General features: G+C 34.0%; 1 protein-coding gene across 2 annotated transcripts; it reads right to left on the reverse strand.

The window, feature by feature from the left end:
* Positions 1-1,459: 1,459 nt before the first annotated feature.
* LOC140444175 (cell division cycle and apoptosis regulator protein 1-like) lies at positions 1,460-20,102 on the reverse strand. 2 transcript variants are annotated; one of them, XM_072535884.1, is made up of 8 exons: positions 19,622-20,102; positions 16,526-16,811; positions 15,800-16,303; positions 9,984-10,290; positions 5,328-5,579; positions 4,256-5,141; positions 2,090-2,325; positions 1,460-1,848 (listed from the first exon to the last, which is right to left on the reverse strand). In XM_072535884.1, the coding sequence occupies exons 1-8, from the start codon at positions 19,986-19,988 to the stop codon at positions 1,561-1,563; spliced, it is 3,126 nt and encodes a 1,041-aa protein (XP_072391985.1). In that variant the 5' UTR covers positions 19,989-20,102; the 3' UTR covers positions 1,460-1,560. The 2 variants fall into 2 exon arrangements, with proteins under 2 accessions (XP_072391985.1, XP_072391987.1); XM_072535886.1 differs by lacking the exon at positions 19,622-20,102 and adding an exon at positions 19,445-19,615.
* Positions 20,103-21,006: the final 904 nt, after the last annotated feature.

Here is a 21,006-nt window from a genome sequence, read left to right on the forward strand (position 1 = left end):
TTAACGTTGGACGAGATGAATAGAGCCGTAGGCCTTCTTCAAGCTGGTATGAGACAAACTCAAGTTGCTGACCAGCTGGGTGTCTCCCAAAGCGTCGTAAGTCGTTTGTGGCGTCGGTTTAGAGCCACTGGGAGTCCAGCCGAGCAACATCCAGGACGTGGTCGCTCTACAACCGTCGCTCAAGACCGATATTTAATTTTAAATGCTAGAAGGCAGCCAACAATCACAGTGCCCGAGTTGGTTAAGGAATTACAGCTTGCACATAATGTAACAATTAGCAGCAGTACTGTGAGGAATCGTCTCCATGAAGACAATCTTCGCTGTCGGCGACCACTGAGATGTTCACCTCCGTCTAGAGGCAATCGCGCTGCAAGATTAACCTGGTGTCAAGAGTTTCAGAATTGGACTGACAATGACTGGGCCACAGTTTTGTTTAGTGACGAGTCTAGATATGGATTTCATCCAGATTCTCGTCGGACAAGAGTTTGGAGAGGACCCGGAAATGGAGAACGATTACGACAACTTCAAGAAGTGTATGCATACAGAGGTGGTACATTAATGGTATGGGGCGGAATCATGATTGACGCAAAAACTGACTGCACCCGTTTGCTGCTGCTGTTGGGAGAAAATTTTTACTTTTTGCATGATAACGCTCGACCACATGTTGCGCATATTGTAACAAACTGGTTGGATAACGAGGGTATTGAAATATTGCCGTGGCCAGCACAATCACCGGACTTGAATCCCATTGAGCATTTATGGGACATACTCCAACGAAGAATTACTCCACATATGGCCAATATCTACAATGAGTTTCAATTAAAAGAGCTTCTGAGAGAACAATGGACACAACTACCTCAAGCAGACATTAACAATGTGATTCGGAACATGAACAGTAGGTGTAGAGCTGTGATAAACCAATGTGGTGACCATACTTTATTTTAAGTTTGTATTTCGTATTTATATATATATATATATATATATATATATATATATATATATATATATATATATATATATATTTCGTATTTTTGACATTTTATGGTGGTTTGTGAAACAAAGGTGATTTGCAATATATTTTTTTTGTTCCAATTTTCTGTTTTTTTTTGCAATTTATGGTTTTTGACATATTAAACAACAATTTAAACTACAAATTTTGTATTACTTTTTTTAATTTGATTACAGATAAACAAAATACGTCCATTTATAAAAATATCCCTAGACTTTTGCGTTGTGTGTAAATTGAAAAATGTTATATATTTAGGATACAACAAACCTTTCCTTACCCTTTTCAATAATCTCCTCATTGCGGTTACCCTTGCGTGATTGTTTTCTCCCCCCACTTAGATTTCCCTTCATGTTTTGTGCAGAGGCCCTTCTTTCATCTCTGCCCTTTTTTTTTGTTTTTTAAAGGTAAATAATAGATTTTATACGAAAAAGTCAAATAAATAAAACAACATTTTGATTAAATGATATTTTATTGTTTTTTAACCCAAAATGTCACAATAAATTGAAAAATTATACATATTAAAATTAATCATAAAATAACAAACCAAGTTTTTAGTCTTTTTCCTTCTTAGCTTCAACCATTTCCACATCACCGTCCTCCTTTTCCTTTTCGCTCTCCTTTTCTTTTTCCTTTTCCTTCTTTACCTCCTCTTTTTCCTCCTTTTTGCTATGCGCATGATCCTTATCCTTCTCCCACCTAGATTTTCCGTCGTCTTGTTTTCTGTCTCGGTCCTTCTCGTCTCGTTCTTTCTTTGTTTCCTCTTTGTGCGAGGTTCTTAGAATGGGATCTATTTTGTCCTTGATGTCGAGCAACGTTTGATAATACAATTTCGAATGGGTCTGAAAGGAATTTATTAATGATTACTATAACAGATAAGAAAAATAGTAAAGATAAATATATTAAAAGCCACTGGGATCCTCTACAGTGGTTGTGACACGAAATACAAATATGAATGAAAGTGGGAAAATATGAGTAATAGAAGCACCTGGATAAAATAAAATGTAAAAAAATAATTGGGAAAGAGTGAAAAGAAATAGAGGAGAAATATTACAGAAAACAAAAAAAATTGTGAGTACTTACATTGGTCTTGCTGAGGACATCGTTGGCGTTGCGCAGTTTATCTTTGTTTTCGCGCAGTTCTGACGTGAGTTGCTTAATAGTGGAATTGGACTTATGGTATTTTTCGGTAAGCTTTTGATTTTCATTTTTTAAATCAATCATTCTTGCTTCTGTGTCGACTCTCACTTGTTCACTTCTTTCCAGTTGGTTCAACAGTTTACCTACATCTACGACAGAACCTCTGAACTTCACAAAACCTACAAAAACACAAGGTATTCAATTATAATACAAAAATATAACAAACAAATCAAGTAATTCATTAAATATCAAAATTGTTATTAAACTTTCTTCTTCTTCCTCCTCTTTATAAGAAATTCTGATTGTTCATTGGCGGATCAATACCTCTATGGAAGGTTGTCACTCCATCTTTTGTGCAGTCGTATTTTGACGATTCAAGTCTCCTCCATTCTGCTTATGTGATTATTCCCTCCTTTTTTTCTATTTTGTGTCCATTCATTTATACACTGTACGTTATATTTTCTTCTGTCTTCCTTACTCTTTCTATCTCTCAGCGTATTTCCTGTAATTCTTCTCAGTACTCTCATCTCTGCCGTTCCCAGTAGCCTTTGCGTTCTGACTGGGTCGGGTCTTGTTTCTGAGGCATATGTCATTTTGGTCTTACACTGACTTTACAAATTCTTGACTTCATCTCAGTGTTAATGTGTCTGTTTCTCCATATAGTGTTATTAAGGCACCCTACCAGTATATTCGCTTTTTGTACTTGATCTCTCACTTCTTTGTCCAGGTCTCCATAGCATAGACAGTGTAATACCCAGGTATTTTATTTTCATTACTTGTTCAATACTGATGCCATCAATTCCTATTTTACATCTGGTTGGTTCTTTGCTGACTACTTTTGTTTTAGTTTTCTGAGATGAGATTGTCATCTTAGGATGATGGACATTCTTTGCAGACTATCTTCATCATGGGCTATCAATATTGCGTTGTCTGCGTAACAGAGTATTTTGATTTCTTTGTTTCCCATTCTGCATATTCTTCCTTTGTTAACGCTTTTGATAATTCCATCCATGATCAAATTGAATAGTATGGGACTCAATGAGTCCCCTTGTCCTATTTTCTTCTTCCTCTACTGTTATTAAACCTTACTTTCGATATTACACACAGATGGCTGTATTATTTTGTCAATGTCTTCTTTAAAATAATTTTTCAAATCTGGACATGCACATCAATTCCAGATTAAATTTATTACATGTGGTTTACAAGTGACTGCAAAAATTTTTTTTAATCTTGAAATCGAACATATTCAATACAGGAATTATTAACGTAATAATCACTTTATCTTCCTGTGTATATCTGGACCTGATTATTAAAAAGACCAAACTCCATTTTTGCCTTTATTGAGTTAGTATCACCACAAAAATTTTATTATTCAAAACTTTCAATACAAAAAGGGCCAATCTTGTATGAATGGTTGCCGATCTCTTAATATGACAATCTCATCTCAGAAAACTAAAACAATAGTAGTCAGCAAAGGACCAACCAGATGTAAAATAGAAATTGATGGCATCAGTATTGAACAAGTAATGGAAATAAAATCCCTGGGAATTACCCTGTCTATGCTATAGAAATCTGGACAAAGAAGTGAGAGATCAAGTACAAAAAGCAAATAGACTGACAGGATGCCTTAATAACATTATACGACGAAACAGACACATTAACACTGAGATGAAGTCAAGAATTTGTAAAGTCAGTGTAAGACCAATAATGACATATGCCTCAGAAACAAGACTCGACACAGCCACAACGCAAAGACTACTGGAAACTCCAGAGATAAGAGTACTGAGAAGAATTACAGAAAATACGCTGAGAGATCGAAAGAGAAGTGAAGACGTTAGAAGAAAATGTAACATGTACATTGTACAGTGTATAAATGAATGGATACAAAATAGAAAAGAGAATGGAATAACCACATAAGTAGAATGAAGGAGACCCGTGTTGTCAAAATAGCAACAGATAAGTCACCAATCGGCAGTGACAAAAATAAAAACTCTGACATATTTGCTCTGAATTGTTGACATCTTCAAATGTTTTCCGCAAGAAGTCAGTTGCATTATTTGTTTTAGCTTTATTGGTGTAAAATATAGTAAATCTGAAAATACTACTTACCATCTGTAGTTTCTAGAGCACCTGTCGTGCGACGTTTGGACACCTTTTCATTCGATTCTTTAGCACCAAATACCGGCAGTAGCTTCTTATTTCCCTGAGCAATTTCGGCTAAATCTAGTTCTTTAGGCGGTTCTTCTGCAGATTCATCTTCGGCGTTTTTCGGTTTATCGGTTAACTTTCTGTAATGTAAGGAATCTCTGACGATAACTTTGCTGATCATTTTTTTGATTTGTGCTCTGGACTGTTTCAAGCCTAACGTGTATATCAAGTCCTCTACATCCTTGTCAAATATATATCCACATTGTGTCTGGTCAAAATAAACAAACGAGAGCAACAAATGTTTGTCTTTGGTGTACAATTTTATCTTTTCTTTCTTCTTTCTTTCCCGTTCCTTCCTTTTTTCACTATCATCGTCAGATTCCTCCTTTTTCTTATCTCCATTTGATGTCTTATCCTTTTTGTCGTCTTCTTTTTTCTCTGCGGTATCACCAGCTTCTTCCAAATTCGTTGCTTTCTCCTCACTGTCGCCGCCTTCTTTAACTTCAGCCTTTTCGTCTTTCTTCTCTTCCTTACCTTCGCTCTCCTTTTTATCTTTCTTCTCCTCCTTCTTTTCAGGTAATTCGAACAGCGATTTATAGATGTTAAAACCGAAATCTCTGCTTAACATTTCGTTGAACAGTTCTGCAAATAGGGATACTTCAAACGAATGTTCTTTTGAGTCCTCGGGTCTGTAGTCTAGCAAGAGCGACAAGGACATTGTAGTACATTCGAATTTGCCGGATTTGGCCGTTTTCGACGGATGGACTATTATTTGGGGATGCTCCGGTAACGTGTGGCGTCTTTCCAGTAGTGCCTTTTCCTTATCGTCCATTTTTTTCTCTTCTACCTGGAATTCAAGAAAAATTATTGAATTAACTTCCTCATAATATAATAAGTAAGTACACTACACTCTAGATTAAGGCGCTGCAGATAAACTACAAGACAAAGAAAAAAACTGGTCCTCTTTCCAAGTTTTCCCTTTGGGTGCGCAAATTTACCTTCACTTTATATGAAGGTTTAAAAAACCGCTTACCTCTTTTTTAACTTCTACTACGGAAGTTTCCGATTCAGATTCGACTTCTTTAGTTTCTTTCTCTTTCGCTTCACTCTTTTCGGCTTCTGACGCTAAAGCTTTCATCAACCTAGCTACCAATTGCGATTTCAGCCCTTTAGCGCTCAAACCTCTTGCCGTTAGCTCGGTCCTTAAATCATTAACGACCATAGCCTTTGGATCCAGTTGAGAATGATGCGTAGGTTCCAATTTATCAGAACTCTCTTCGTCTTCCTATAGAAACAAAAATGATATAAAAAAAATGTTCGAACGAGATACCCGACGGACACATTCGCATCTCCAGTCAAATTGTTTCCATTCGCAACCTGTCACACACCTATACTATGTTCAGACATCTGCGTTCTTTGGCCGTTTCGAGCCACAGCTCAGAGTCTTTACCTAGCTTTGGATGACGGCGTTTGGGGCATATTACAAGGCTAAAAAATACAGTAATATAACAGTTATTTAGAATATTGATGGTTGGTTTCTATTTTACCATTTAAAAAAAATTGCAACTTTATTTTTACTTGTAGTACCTTTCACAATTCTAATAAAAAGACAAATTGATTCAGTGACTTTATAAAAACTAAAAATCATTCTGAGTGTTCGCAAAAAATTGCCTAAGGTCATGACATGACTGTCAAATGTCAAAATTGGTTTCTGTTTAAAAAAATCTTAGAATATAAAACTACAGTAAGGAGTGTTTGCTTTTTGAAATGACGTGATTTTGCGGCGGAAGTAACCACCTAAGACTGCTAAATTCATGTCTTTGTATTTACTACATTTTTCTAAGATTATGGCTCCAATTTTCTATATTTGTTTAGACTATTTAATAGTTTTCACAGCAGTATTAGTTGACTTTATATATTTTTTTGATTAAACAGAAAAAAAGATGATTAGTTGTTTGACTTGTGAAAAATCGTTAAAGTTTAGAGTGGAGAATATAAGGAATATCCTTTCGGTTAATGTGCAAGACTTTGTTTTTCTTAAAAATACATTTTTGATGGACTCTTCATTTTATTGATATCCATATCTTTATAGGTTATGTTATTACGAATGATATTAGTCCTGAGCCACCTTAAAAGTTCTCGTGACGGACAGGGAACAGAAGTGGATTCATGAAGAACCCCATTAAGTAAGACAAGTGATGGAGTAGCCACTAGGTTTTACCACGGTAACTAAGTAAACAGAGGATATGTGTGGTGAGTTTTCATAACCGTCATCCTAGATTGAGAAGGATGCTTACAAAAATTGCAGAAGAAAAGTTAACTCAGAAATTAGAAACTCATAAATCTCTAAAGCACACAAAAATATATACAGTGCTAGTCAAAAGTCCGTTCCCCCCTCGTATCTTTTCAACGGTTATTGTTATAATAGTGAAATTTGGAGGGACGTAGGCTTCTCAACTACTCATAACAGGTGACGTAATAGTGACAGATGACGTTACAGCGCCACTGTGGCAGATAATTTTAAATGGGACCTTATGGCAAGTGATACCGATTGTAAGGTATTGAAAATACCTATTCAGTCATCATAATTTTGTATGAGTTTAAGCTCATTTTGATGAATAAACTAAATAAATACTAAAATTGTAGTTCCTCATTTAATTAATAAATATTTACCAACCAGTTCTTATAGTATGCCCACAGAAAAAAATCGAATGGTGTGAGGTCCGGTGACCGAGCTGGCCATTCTATCGTACCTCGTCGTCCAATCCATCTACCACGATATTCCTCATCTAGGTAACGTCTTACTGCACCATAATGGTGTGCAGAAGCACCATCTTGTTGAAACGTTATTTCCAAGTTGCCGAATTCATCTGGATTACACTCCAGAATTTCAAGTATTAACGGTTCAATTGGATTTTATAACATCTCCAGATACACTTCACCGGTTAGGTTAGAATTGAGAAAAACAGGCCCAACTATGTAGTTTCCCAAAATATCTGCCCAAACATTTATTATTTTTTTTTTTTTGAAAATTGAGTATGTGTTTTACGGAAGACGTGAGGATTTGTGTCACTCCAATACCTCACATTGTGTGTGTTAACATTTCCATTGACAGAAAAAGTACTTTCGTCACTAAAACAAATTGTTTTTATGTAATCGGGCTGTTGGTTAATTTTATTTAACATATTTTCACAGAATTCTAGTTTCGGTCGGGGTCACCATCTGAAAATTGGTGCACAATTTTTAATTTGTATGGATGAAATTTGTTTTCAGCCAACACTCGGTGTACTGTCTTTTGACTGATTCCATAGATAGATGCAACTTGGGCTGTAGAAGAAGTAGGGTTCACTAACATTTCTGAAATTATGTAAATTTTTTTGTCATCACTAATTATTGGTCGACCAGAACGTTTGACATCTTGAACACTACCTGTTTGTTTAAACTTCTGAAGCAGCTTCCTCAAATAAGCTTTCGATGTAGGGCGATCGGGGTATCTCTCATTAAAAATACGTTCTGCTACATAGAAATTATTTCCACATTCACCTGTTATTAACACAGCTGCTACTTTGTCGGCTACAGTACGTACCACTCTGCCTTTGAAAAAATTGTCTCGTTAAACAATAATTACACTAAATACTAACTAAAAACAACTTGACTAAAATTAACTAAACTAAGCAGAAACAGAAACTAAATATTGAGCTATAAACGATTTTGTAAACTAAAAACAACTAGAGAATTGACAAACGCCACCTTTTTGACAAATAACCAAAGGCGGACGTTAGAATTTTAATTAATTAAATGCCAAACTAGAATTTTAGTATTTACTTAATTTATTCGTCAAAATCATTTTAAATCCAAACAAAATTAGTATGATTGAATAGGTATATTAAAATAATTGTAGTTTCGCATTTAATTAATAAATATTCTAACGTTCGCCTCTGGTTAATTGTTAAAAAAGTAAATGTTGACGTAAAAACAATTAAAGAATTGAAAAACGTCAACTCTTTGACGAGTAACCGGAGGCGGAGGTTTTAATATTTATTAATTAAATGCGAAACTACAATTTTAGTATTTATTTAATTTATACATCAAAATGAGCTTAAACTCAAATAAAATTAGTATGGTTGAATAGGTATTTTCAATACCTTTCAAACGAGGTATCACTTGCCATAAGTAATTAAACTATCTGTCACAGTGGCGCTGTAACGTCATCTGTCACTATTACGTCACTTGGTATGACTAGTTAAGAAGCCTACGTTTGTTTATTACCTTCATCCAAATTTCACTATTATAAGTATAACCGTTGAAAAGATACGAGGGGGGACGGACTTTTGACTAGCGCTGTATATTTTGCACTAATTGTAATCAAATCGAACATTTTTATTCCTTGACCTCGTAGCAGTCAGTCTATCTTCGCGCTAAAACTGAAGATTGTTAAAGATTGGTCGATAATAGCATAAAAGCTATGTTTTAAGTAATGGTTGACAAGAAAACGCTAAATACAATATGACTTGCATTCTTGACAACACATCGAGGAGCAAACACTCCCTCCTACGGTTTTATACTACGAAATCAAGTTTTGAGGTAATTATTATTCTTCAGCTTAGTGGTAGGCTGATCATAAACTTGAAGACAAGTTTTCTTTAGGTAAATTTACCTGGTTTCATGTAAGTTTTTAAGAAGGAGAATATATATTAGATATTTTGGACTCCTTCACCCATAGGTTCTAAGACCCATCACAGCCTACACCACTTCATGCAACCGAATGATTTTATTATTTGTCGGACCTTTATATATATGAACAACTATTGTTTGTTGTAAGCGAGCCTTTCTTGTGTAAGTAAATTGACTCTCACGTCCTTTGGCCGCTCGCCATGTTGCCAAATCATGTCACATAGCGTATGGGCTGTAAACAACTAAATTATCATACCGTCTCAAAAAGAAAACAAGACGAAAAGCCATAAAATACTCGGTACTTAGAGCTTACTATTACAGAAGGCGTTGATACCCTTTGCTTAGAGCCTCCATTTCCTTCTTACCAAAGTGAACTGACTTCAAATCGTGATTTATAGCTGATTGAGGTACGCTTTATGCTCGGTCGTCGTTGCTAACCCTGTAAGGTAGGTACGACCTGACATTTAGGTTCAATTGCAACTAAAGAACTGGATTCCTTTACAGATTTACATAAACAATATTTCAAGTTCACAGTATAGGCTATGATGATCTACCAGCATAAATCATAAATAAAGATTTTTCATCTAAGTATGTAAAAACCAACACTGAAAAGTTCTTTGAGTCACTTTTTGGTGTTTAACACATTTTTTTTAATCTAATACATGAGAAAAAAAGCAAAAAAGACCTGGTGTAAAACATCATAAAAGTGCTAAATGTCTGTAAAGGTGATTAATATTGACATTTTAAAAGATATTGTTAACAAAAAGTGACATTAAATAAATAATATCGACACAAAATTGTGATATCTGCTTACTTACTATTGAAACATTTTATCTTTGTTATTTCTGTTGTTTTAATTATAGTAAAATTAGCGAATCCAATCACCAATAACTCGATAAATAACAACCTCCAAGTCTCTTAGCCGCTAGAAATCTTTAAAAGCCCTACCAAACAACGTCATCTCAAGATAAGCCACCAATATACATAAATAGTTAAAAAGGAACGGTTCAGGTGCCTTTTCATCAGCTGGCGACGACTGATCCCCACTGGAATCTGCAATTCGGGAAGCAGGATCCCCACTACCACCGCTCTCAGCAGCACCAGCGCCATCGTCAGCGTCAACAGCGGCAGTCTCAGGTTGCGTCAAGATTCGTTCGCATTGCTTTTTGTATGAGTTCTGCAGATCGTCCCACTCCACCCTGGTAGGCAAGCAGCTCCAGACATCCGGCAGAAACAGTACGACGGTCTCGACACGGGCAGGGACGGTCTTCCCCTTGTAAGTCGACTCACTCCGGCGATAATACAGCTCCAAGAAACGATACCTAATGGAATATATAGTATCAACAAGATAGCAGTTTATTTGCCCTTTTAATACCAATAGAGGCAACAAAAATTACCTCGCAAGTATTTTATATAAAAACGTGCATTGTTGAGAGATTAACAATATTTATGTTGCAAGAATTTTTCTCTAATTTATTTTATTCTACATTAAATTTATTACCATTTAATTACTAATATAACTGTCTTTATGAAACATCCTTATAACAATTTTCTGTGGCAAAAAGATTCTTTGTCTAATGCCATCTCTCCACACACACACACACACACACACGCGCTCGCGCACACGCACAACTATCTTTATGAGCATCTTCTGAGCTAAACATATCTACCATTGTCCATTGTATGAAGATATGAATTCAAAATCAAAAGGAATTTACTTCTGGACATCAGAGAGTCTGACTCCGACTCTGCCCGTCTTACAGGACTAAAGCGAGTTGCGATTCCGTCTACTTTTTAATCACATACAATAGTTTTCCCTACTTAGTAATAAGTGAGAATACCGGGCCTAAAACACAAGAGGTAACCCTGTCGCTAATATTTCACTTATTAATTGCAATAGATATCTGTAATTGTTGATCATATCATCTAGCACAGTCACAGATTCTCGGGCGTCTCCCTAGTTCGAAGAAATAATTACAACCCTATATCTTCGAGACCAGTCCTCTATCGCAGTCCAAGAAGATCCAGTTATGCTGGCCTAGTCCCAATACGGTGTTCCACGGCAGAGACCAACTGAAAGAAGCTGATAAAAACAGAAATAGCGTGCTACAGACTAATCGAAGCTCCAGTACACACCACTGAGGGAGGTGGCGATGAGGAAAATCAGAAATGTCTACCACCAACCATTAAGAAGAATTCTAAAGACCAGAAATATCCTCACCAGAAGCAGGATGCAGAGAATACATCACGAAAAACATAGTGAGCATCTAATCAGGGTTTAGCCAAGTGATTTCTGAAGACAAACAGGAAAAATAGAACCTACAGCAACATATGTCTAGGACCCCAGCTGTATTTAGATCAGATATCCGAAGAAAAAAGTAAGCTGTCCAGAAGCAAAACGATGGCCCAGGAGAGTCAAGAAAATGATATATTAATATAGATAGCCACCTCATCCAGTATCTTATGAGTCTGAAGCTGGTTGCTGCTTTCTTCACCATTTTAAAGTAAAAATAGTCTTTTAAGACACCGATAATAAAGCACAATGACCACAAATGGACAGAACAAGAGCAAATGATTGCAACAACAGATAGTCGAAATCCTTTGCGGAGCACACGAGGCTAATCTGGAGTCCCAATTCACTTTTGCCGATGAGATGACACCTCAAATGGATCAGCGTCATAAAAATAACACGATTATATGGATAAAAAACTCAGTGATGGTGAAAGGAGAACTGACTCCCCGCGTTCTTCTTAATTGCTAATCCTATCCACATCTTAGAGTTGCAACCGGCTGAAGTATTAAAACGACTGCTGAAAGTAGTCTGAAAGTGGAAAGAGCGTCATACGAAACAAACAAAAACTACGACGAAAACATAAGAAGTTTAGAACTTTCAGAAACGGATAAAGATAATAAGAGTATATATAGAAAAACAAATGAATAAACAAAATAAAAAATAAAACAGAAAAGTTAAAAAAACTTATAAATTCATAAATAGGATACCAGAAAAAGCAAATTAACAAAAACAAATAAGAAATAAAATAAATAAATACGGAACATGATCCCGATACTCAACAAAATATCCAATATGACGAAAATGTGTCATATTTGAATAGGGGCTCCACGTTGGGCGCCATTTTTGTGAACTACCCCACACGTTCTTGCAAAGGACAGAACGAAAAAGGACTAATGCAGAACACCCTGTAGTATGATATTTACAATTGATGGAGTAGCCACTCGGGATTATCACATTTGCGTAGAATAAATTTAGAAGATATAGAAATATGTAAACAACAAAAATGATATAGAAACAGAAAAAAGGAAATGGTGGGAAATTCTTACTAAACATAAACAATCTGTTAAAAAACAGTGGCAAAAACTGTAATGTAGAAAATAAAAACACAAGAAACAAACAAGACAAAACAAAAACAAGTAAAAAAAATAAAAAGGGTAAGGGAAAATAAATAAATACGAAAACAAAGAACAAAAAAAAACCACTAAAAAAAAAAGAAAAAGAGACAGGCACAAACAAAAATTGAATTAAAAAAAAAAAAGAAAAACAGCTCAAGAAAACATTAATCCAAGAAATAAGCATAAGAAACAATGATTCAAGAAAAATCAAAATGTAAACCAGTATATTAAGAAACCTAACACTAAAAGCTTAGTTAAAGAAAAACTTAACAAAAAGAAATAAAAAAAGGGAAAGGAAAAAAAAATTTTAATAGGAAGCCAAAAAAAATATCCAATAAAGAAAATGGTGGCACAGTAAATATCAAAAATGGGAACTAGCCACAGAAAAACAACATCAAAATAAAAATACAGAGAAAGAAAAAACAAAAACTGAATAGACAAACAAAAATTTGTTAACAAAAACCATAATCAAGCAAAAACTCTTCTTCTTTTTATGTAGACATGACTCAATGTGCCTCCAGTAAGTTGTCGTTCCATCGTTTCCGTGGTCTTCCTACTAATCGTCTTCGTATTGGGGAACCCAACCGTCTCTTGCCGTCTTTACTACTCTATTTGTTGTCATTCGGCTTATATGATCGTTCCATTCTACTCTTCTATTTCTTACCCAGTCCTTGATGTTCTCCACCTTGCATCTACGTCTTATATCTGTACTTCTAGCTCTGCCCCATAGTGTCTTACCATCAATTTTTCTAAATGTGTTCATCTCTACTGTTAACATCCTTTTTGTCCTCTCTGTGTTAGGTCGTGTTTCTGCCGCATATGTTATTATTGGACTGATGACTGTAAATTCTGCCTTTCATTTCTTTCCCGATATTTTTATTTCTCCATATTGTTTCGTTCAGGCAACTGCGGCGCTGTTTGCTCTATTCACTTGATCTTCCACTCCTGTTTCGAGCTTTCTGTAGCTAGAAAATGGAATCTTAGATATTTAAACTCCATCACTTGTTCGATTATCTAACCTTCCAGCTTCAATTGACATCTTAGTAAATTTGCGGTTATAACCATGCATTTTGTTTATTTTGGGGAAATTAACATGTTAAATTTTCTGGCGGTTGTATTAAATTGGTGCAGGATATGTTGTAAATCATCTTCATTCTGAGAGAGTAGTATTGCGTTGTCTGCATAGGAGATTATTTTAAGCTGTTTTTCTCCCACTTGGTATATATTTTTTTAATTATTACTTTTTTTATTATTTCATCCATAATCAGGTTGAACAATAGAGTACTCAGGGAATCTCCCTGTCTTATCACATTGCCAGCTGCAATAGGGTCAGTTAGTTCTTCCACTTTTACTTTTATTGTGTTGTTTGGGTAGTTGTTATTTTCGATCGTTTTGATTATTCCTAGAAGTATCTCTCTTGCATACAAGAAGTGGATAATATCCTTTAATTTGACTCAATCAAATGCCTTCTTAAGGACCACAAAACATAGATATGCCGGTTTATTGTATTCAAATGATTTGTCTTGCACTTCCTCCTCCTCCTAAGTGCCTTCTCTGTTGAGGTTGGCGATCAATATGACAAATTTCTCTCTGTTATGGGCTTGATCAATTAATTCATTTCCTCTTGTGTGGGTCCAATCTCTGATGTTTCGTAGCTAAGATTTTTTCTTTCGTCCTATGCCCCTTTTACCTTCAATCTTGCCTTCTAATATTACCTGGAGCTGCTCAAATTCCCTATAGCGCATTATGTGTCCTAGTCTTGCACTTGCCTCATTATAAATATAGCCTCGGTGCATGACCTTCCTGACCTAAAACCTTGTTGTTCTTCTGCTAGTGTTATAAATTCATTAAATTTATTTGTTATCACTTTGGTTGTTAATTTTAGTGTTGTGTTGAATAAATTAATTCCTTTGTAATTTTCTCGGTCCGATTTGCCACCCCTTTTGAAGAGATGTATTAGGATGCTTGATCTCCATTCTTGAGGAATTCTGTTTTATTCTATTATTTTTTTGGATTAGTTTTAATAGTTGTTTGGTCAGATCTGGTCCTCTCCTGGTGATTTTCTATTTTTTATTTTCCTTAAAACTCAAAAAAGAAAACTTACAGATGCGGATTAATTGTTAACAGAAAAAATGTAAAGAAAATAAAATAAAAAGATACATATGGAGAAACCAAAACCCGAGAAAATTTAATAAATAATAAAAAAAGAAAATATACCAATAACTAGTACATACATATAAAGGTATGAAGTTAATTTTCAAAAAAGGATTAAAATAACTACTACTTTCAATTTATTTTGAATAAATTCATGAATTATGCAAAAATAAACTGAAAAATGGTTAGTTTATGTTAAAATTATCTAATTTTTGACGAAAAACACACTTAAAACACATTTAATAAATTTTGCGCTATAATAGGTTTAAGTACAATATCAATATCAATAAAAATAAAGTCTAGATCATCTAGGTCTATCTTTACTAGATCACAAATGTCCAATTTGTCTACTGGTCAACATGACAAGCTAGAACCTATTCCATATATGAATACCTGTAGAGAGAACTGATACTAGCGTTAAGTAGGATGCCTTAACACTATATAGTGAAAACAACAGATAAAGAATTTAAAACGCCAGTATCAAACCAATAATGTATGCATCAGAAAATCAAACTTGTTAATCAGACAAAGGCAGAGATTGGAATATTGAGAAGAATTACAAGAAGTGAAAAATTCAGAAGACAATGTAATATACAGTGTATAAACAAATAGACAGAAAAAATTTAATATAGATGATGCCACAGTCGTTAAAATAGCAGGAGATAGAACGCCAAAAAGAGATAATGCAAAAAACTGAAAAAAGTTGGAGTGACAATCTTTCATAGAGGTATCAATCAGTCAATAAATCAGCAAAATTGCTCATCGAAAGGAACAAGAAAATGAAGAATATGGCCCTATGTTACTCTCACATAGTGAACAATAGACAACAAAATGTGGAAAAATTTGATTTCTACGACTTATTTTATAAAGAATACAGATATGTATGTTTTTTTTTATTTGTAAAAATAAATACAAATGAAGGTGTATCAGCTTTTTACGACTTAATTTTGTAATAATACATTGTTTTCCAGGCCTATATTCCACAGTCTGAAATTACTTTATCCTCACTTTTTATCTGTGATGTTTCAAGCCACAACCAGAAAGAAATAATACCAGACCACGATCTATAAACCCGGAAAACAATGTATCTTCCATTGTTTGCAATTGTGTTATTGTTTTTTGGTTAATTATTAATAAGTTAAAAAAATTAAAACAAACTATTGGTATAAAAAAGGAAATAAAACCAGTATATCTTAAAAATCCAGATTCCTTTTACAAAATCAAGATCCTAAGAATCCAATTAACAAAAGAAAACAATCAACGACTTACCATTGGGTACAATTAGACAGGTCGATACCTGTCAGACTTTTACAAGTCCTTATAGCAGTTCTGATCAACACAGTGGGATCCTCTTTCGGGTTCTCACCATCTAGGGACGGACTCCAAGCACCTCCTATAGCCATAGTTTCATTCTTTCCCCTGAGGCCGATCAAGAAGTCGATCAGTCTGGTAGGGTGTACATAGTCTTTCTCGTCATTGTCTTTATCCTCAGCGAGAGCACAGCACCTATGGTAGATTTCCTCCAGTCCGGGGGTGCTCATCAGCATGACTTTTGCAGAGAAGAGATAGTCGGCATCTGGTGGATCTGAGGAACCATTTTCAATGATTGGTTCCACATCTTTGTGCATCACATGGAATGAGCAAGGTTTGTTAATAGCGAATGGTTTGTCGGCAGGAAAGGAATCAACCCACTTTATGCTGGTGAAGAAGAAATCTGAAGGGATGTACATGTTCTTATATCTTCTTTTAATTTCAAGAACATCACCACTATCCCTGTAATTAGGATTTTAAATTATTATTCTATATATTTTAAAAACATTATCCAGTCAATTATATACTGGGTGTGGTCTTATAATTAAACAAAATGTTTAAAATCATGTATATTATCAACATACAAAATGACAAGTAAAGAAGTGTGACTACAGGGCTGCCGATGGTCCCTGCAGCCTTACTTGCTAATTGGACTGATATAAAAAACAAATATATATTACTCACAAATCCAAATTGATTTTAGGGATCTGAACCATATATCTAGGAATAATCCTTGGCCTCCTTCTTACACCTTTCGGGGATCTTGAGCGGGACTTGGATCGTTTCCTCAAGGGAGATTTCCTGTCATCTCTTTCCCTTTCTCTTACCCTATCCTCCCTCCTCCTCTTTCTATCGACTTCGTCGTCGTCTCTGTCTCTATCTCTAGATCTGTCTCTGCCCTTACCATCTCTTCGTCTTCTATCAGATTGGGGTACATAGTTACTGTTGCCATAGCTTCTAGATTGGGAACCTGAAAAGCATTATGTTGAATTTACGACTATGGTTTTGTTTGATTTTGAGAAAAATATTATTAAAACATGTATAAATTCTTCCTCATTACAATGGGATGTGAAAACAACCATCTTGTATAAGCTTTTAAAAACATTGATTGTGCATTTAGGATACAGTAGTCCTAGTAGTGTTTTACTTGTTTTACATAGAGAATTCTTTTGGTAATTTCCTTCTCTGAGCACAGTCTTAAAAATCATCCTATATGTTGATGTTTCAGTTGAACTAATGTAGCGATATTGTCATGTAACTTACCGTGAATTAAGCCATGTTTGAATATTAGTTTTATTTAAATGTATTTAATCTTAAAAGATCATTTGCTGGTTAGGTATTTAAAAATTAAAAACAATTCAGTATGGGTCAATAATATATAATTGTATGGAATTTTGAGAAATTAAATTTCTTCATTGCTGTAGTGTGTGTATAATGATGAATGACCAGGTGGCCTAGAATCGCTACCCCAGATATCATCAACAAAATCCTTGATATGAACATGGAAGCTCAGAATCATCTACATCTAAAAGTGAAAACCACTGAAGAGGTCAAGACAAGGCTAAGACCACCTTAAGGCATCTGCTTTTTGGGATGAAATAGACATTATAAACTATATTGATTATGTTATAAATTTATCCACCACCCATTGCATTTGCCAGATGACATTTATCCCCCATGTGAATATTTCCATAAAAATCAAAAGCAAGGACCCACTTCCAGATATAAGATGCTGATTTCTGAACAGAAATTTGTCAGCAACTTACTGATACCTCTGCTCACATTTTTTCAACTTACAAAATATTTTCTGGTACTTATTGCTGATACATTTTTAATGAGTGTATACTGTATTGAAACGAACTTCATTATTTATGGATGATGCCTCAAATATTTTTGTGCTTTATGACATTTATTTTCAAAAACAGAAAGAGACTGAATTCAAAATTTGCATAATTTCAGTATTCAGTACGCTTTATAGTCAGGGATCCAAGGCCCATTTTCACCATTTATTAATAACAAGCTAATTTTGTCGATAAAACAATTTACATTTGTGGTAGCTAACAAGGGTAGCAGGGATGAAATATTTTAATTTGATGATTCTCAAAAATTTACTACTAAGGGTTTTTTCTTGTTTCTTCTAAGATAATAAAAGTATTTGTCCTACAAAATGCAAAAGGTTTTATCAAAGATTCCCCATTTCCGATTTACCAATCACCTGAGTTGTTTTCTGTTAAATTATATAAATATTAACTAATCATGTTGGAAACGGGGGACTATTTGATAAAACCTTGCATTTTATAGGACAAATATTTTTTCAGATAATTTGGATAATTATCTTGAGAATTAACAAAAAAAACCTGTTAGTAATAAATTGTTGTGAGTCATTAAATCAACATATTTCATCCCTGCTACCACTTTTAGCTACCACAAACGTAAATTGTTATAAGGGTCAAAGTTGGGCGTCTTGTCAAAATGAAACTGCTTATGAAAAATTAGCATGTTAGTAATAAAGGGTGAAAATGGTCCTGGGATCCCAGACTATTATGACAATTTCATGAGAATTGTCAATAACTATTCAATTACTCAGATATTTCTCATTTTATAAGAATTAAAATTTTTTTTAGGGTACTTAATAACCTAAGCTAGGTGTACTCTTACTGGTGCGAGACTGTAGATGACATCTTTAACTAAGGGTTTTACAACTAAAATGCACTATTTGATGCATTTATACAATATTTTTAAAACAAATTATATTCAAAATAAGTATTTTGATACAATTTTCTTCATACTTCTTTCATGTTTCATTCTCTTTAAATTTTGTTATTACTTATAATTACATAAACATTTTATTTTATTTGCTCTTCATAATTCCTTACAATGCTTTTGCTTCATGAAACATTAATATTTGTTACATAAAGGACAGTGGACTTGTGTGACTTGTTTGCATTGCAGTATCAAAAGGATTGCTCTCTGAAGGGACTTTTTCTATGTTATGGAGCCCTAGCTGATTTGATATACTGGAGTATCTCCCACATGTTTTTTGACACACAATTTGGTATTATTATTATGTTTATATTGCTATACATCATATACTAACTCATTTTTGTTGCATAAAAACTTACTTTTCAGGTATTTCTATTCTTTTACAGATTTTTTTCTACACTAACATTGCAAGAAATTATCTGGTAATCTAACATTATCAAATTTAATTGTTTTTATTCTCTGACGAAGGAAACAATGATAAAACCCTGGTAAGCCTTAATCAGTTTCCCACATAAAGTAAATTGTACAGAGCTTGTTTCCAATATATCTTTGAAGTGCCTAGATTTTTTATTTTTGTTATTTTTAAAGGAATACGAATAACCTTTTGATAGGAACTCATTTTCCAGACTATAGCTACACACACATATATATGCTGGTGCAAAAATGAACTAAAATACACACTGACTTTATCCTTACTAGTTGGAGATTTTAAATAGAATTTTGTTGTTTGCCATATATTCTACATTGGATACATCATTTAGTAAGCCAAACAGGGAAAACCATTAGTCTTGAATGTGTTAAAAACTCAATTGGCATACATGTTACGAAATATATAAATACCTGTTATAACCTGTATGCGAGTAGCGTTCCACTTAAAAGGCATATTAGGGGTATTCTGGGCTTCTACTAGTACCCGATCTCCAACAGTAGGACGTGAGCCCATAACACACACATTCATTTGAAAAACAACTTCTTCATCAACTAAACCGAAGTTATCGTGCATCTGAGTGACCTTACCAGTGAAAACTCTTTGTCTTCCAGATCCGTTATTCTGATTATTTTGCAATGACATGTTCGACTGGAAAGCTTTAGGGTTTAGTCCTCTATTTGGGTAAGATACTTGTTGGAAAATTGGGTTATTAGCAACTTGAGAGCCGAGTGGACCTGGAGCAGTTATTGCATTATGTATTTGTTGTAATCCTAGTCCCAGGTTCTGCTGTTGAAGTCCCATAGCATTTTGAAAAAGTGGTTGATTTCCGGGGAACGGAACCATGTTTCCTATACCAGTCGGTTGTGATTGTAATTGATTTTGATTCATTAAGTTGGAGGAGTTCTGATTAGATCTCCCCCATGCTTTATTATTATATCCAATGTTATTATTCATCTTCCCCGAAGGACGAACACAATATAAATTAACAAATTACAAAATATGAAATTGAAAATTGAACGCTTCCTTTGATTGCGTCACTTTTGCTTTCGTCTTTCGTTGTTTTATTTTTGACATACGACAGTGTAAGTTGTAAGTGGCTGTGTTCCACAATTGAACATAAATTATGAATGTTTTTAAATTGGCAGTATACATTTTCATTACTCCCAATATTTCATACTCCCAATGTATACTATAGTTTTTACTAATTTATCTGTTTATAAAATTTTCATAATTTGTCTTTTTATAATTATTTTAACTATTTTCTTTCATTGGGTACTTATTTTCTTCCATTGGGTACTTCCTGTTTTGCATATTTCCGCATATATATTTTAAAATTATTATTTTCATATACTCAAAAATTATTTAGAGGCAAGACTCTATTCGTTCTATATTAAAATACTCGAGATTATTATTACTATAGGCATAATAGTATTTTATTACTGTTTCTATAATAAATGTGAAAAAATAATTACCTCTTATCTCTTTAACCCATTATTTTATTAGTTTTTTTTACTGTACATAGTTAGTATTACGGTATTACTAATAATAATTGTTAGTTTCATTATATTATAATTTTACATATCGTTTTTCTAAACTTCTTAAAATTAAGATTTTAATTTTAACCTTTTATTATATTTTATGGTTGCAAATAAAAGTTACCTATAACTTAATTAATTTGTTTATTTTAAAATCTGTAAAATTTTATTGTTATAAAAAATAATTTGACATTTCCTATATGAATTCTGATCACACTCCATTCACATCCGCATAGCATTGGTTATTACGTAATGCATCATATCCGGTGGGCAGCAGTCGGAATTTAATTATTTTTAAATAAGTTACGAATTAAAGAATAGTTTATTTTATTATTTTGCTAAAAAAATCAAAAATAATTTACAAAATTTTAAAATAGCAAATATATACGTCTAACAATCCTATTAGTTTTCTTTCCTGATATTCAAACCAACTGTCG

This window comes from Diabrotica undecimpunctata, chromosome 6, assembly GCF_040954645.1.
Source record: "Diabrotica undecimpunctata isolate CICGRU chromosome 6, icDiaUnde3, whole genome shotgun sequence".
NCBI classification, from domain to species: domain Eukaryota; kingdom Metazoa; phylum Arthropoda; class Insecta; order Coleoptera; family Chrysomelidae; genus Diabrotica; species Diabrotica undecimpunctata.

What these genes read in the sequence shown, in the direction of transcription:
- LOC140444175 (XM_072535884.1), bottom strand. Translation starts at nt 19,988, where the DNA reads ATGAATAATAACATTGGATATAATAATAAAGCATGGGGGAGATCTAAT. An exon ending in CTGTCTAATTGTACCCAATG is followed by an intron (nt 10,291 to 15,799) that starts GTAAGTCGTTGA and finishes ATATTCCATTAG; the next exon opens with GTATCGTTTCTTGGAGCTGT. An exon ending in CGTCGCCAGCTGATGAAAAG is followed by an intron (nt 5,580 to 9,983) that starts GCACCTGAACCG and finishes TTGTTTCTATAG; the next exon opens with GAAGACGAAGAGAGTTCTGA.